A 656-nucleotide genomic window follows, 5' to 3' on the forward strand; every position below is an offset into this window, starting at 1 on the left:
TTTATTTTATTTTTTTTTTTGTAATTATATAGATTTTACATATACACATATTTAATGAGTGCTTCCAAAACAATGGACTCTTTTTATAAAAAGAAAAGAAACGTCTTAACACTTATTAATGATGAACAAGATTTATACATATATAAAGACATATATGATAATTGTGAGAATGATATATATTCTTTATATTTAAATATCATTAATCAATATAAAAATTGTTTGGATGGGGAAAAGAAATTATTTCTCAACAAGTGTATTAAGAATGGGAATGTAAAATATATAGAAAAAGTGGTTAAGCAAATTATAGAAAAAAAAAATGTATATAATGATATAGATGATAAATCAATAAAAAAAAGTATCGACTTATTAATATATCCTTGTGTATATGAAATAAATAAAAAGGAATTTTATTATACAACTTCTTGTTGTTCAGGTAGAATTGTTATTTTTAAAGAAGTACATATAAATAATAAAAATGATAACCAAAAAAAAATTTTTAAAAATAATACTATTTCTCAAGAAAAAAATGAAGAAAATATAAGTCATCATTTAAGTAATATAAATTTATCAAATATCCATGAAAAGGATGAACTTTTTCTTTCTCATTTTAAAAAAAATTTTATTTTACAAAATAACGAAGAAAAATATACATGTTG

At 18.8% G+C, this 656-nt stretch overlaps 1 protein-coding gene across 1 annotated transcript; it reads left to right on the forward strand.

Annotated features, from left to right (window-relative positions):
• Window positions 1-54: 54 nt before the first annotated feature.
• Window positions 55-656, forward strand: PRSY57_0014100A (hypothetical protein; the record flags this gene model as incomplete). The annotated part of the gene is made up of 1 exon (XM_020114215.1): window positions 55-656. A coding segment is annotated over one exon (602 nt), but the record flags the coding sequence as incomplete, so codon positions are not given.

Source organism: Plasmodium reichenowi, assembly GCF_001601855.1.
Source record: "Plasmodium reichenowi strain SY57 chromosome Unknown, whole genome shotgun sequence".
Taxonomy (NCBI): domain Eukaryota; phylum Apicomplexa; class Aconoidasida; order Haemosporida; family Plasmodiidae; genus Plasmodium; species Plasmodium reichenowi.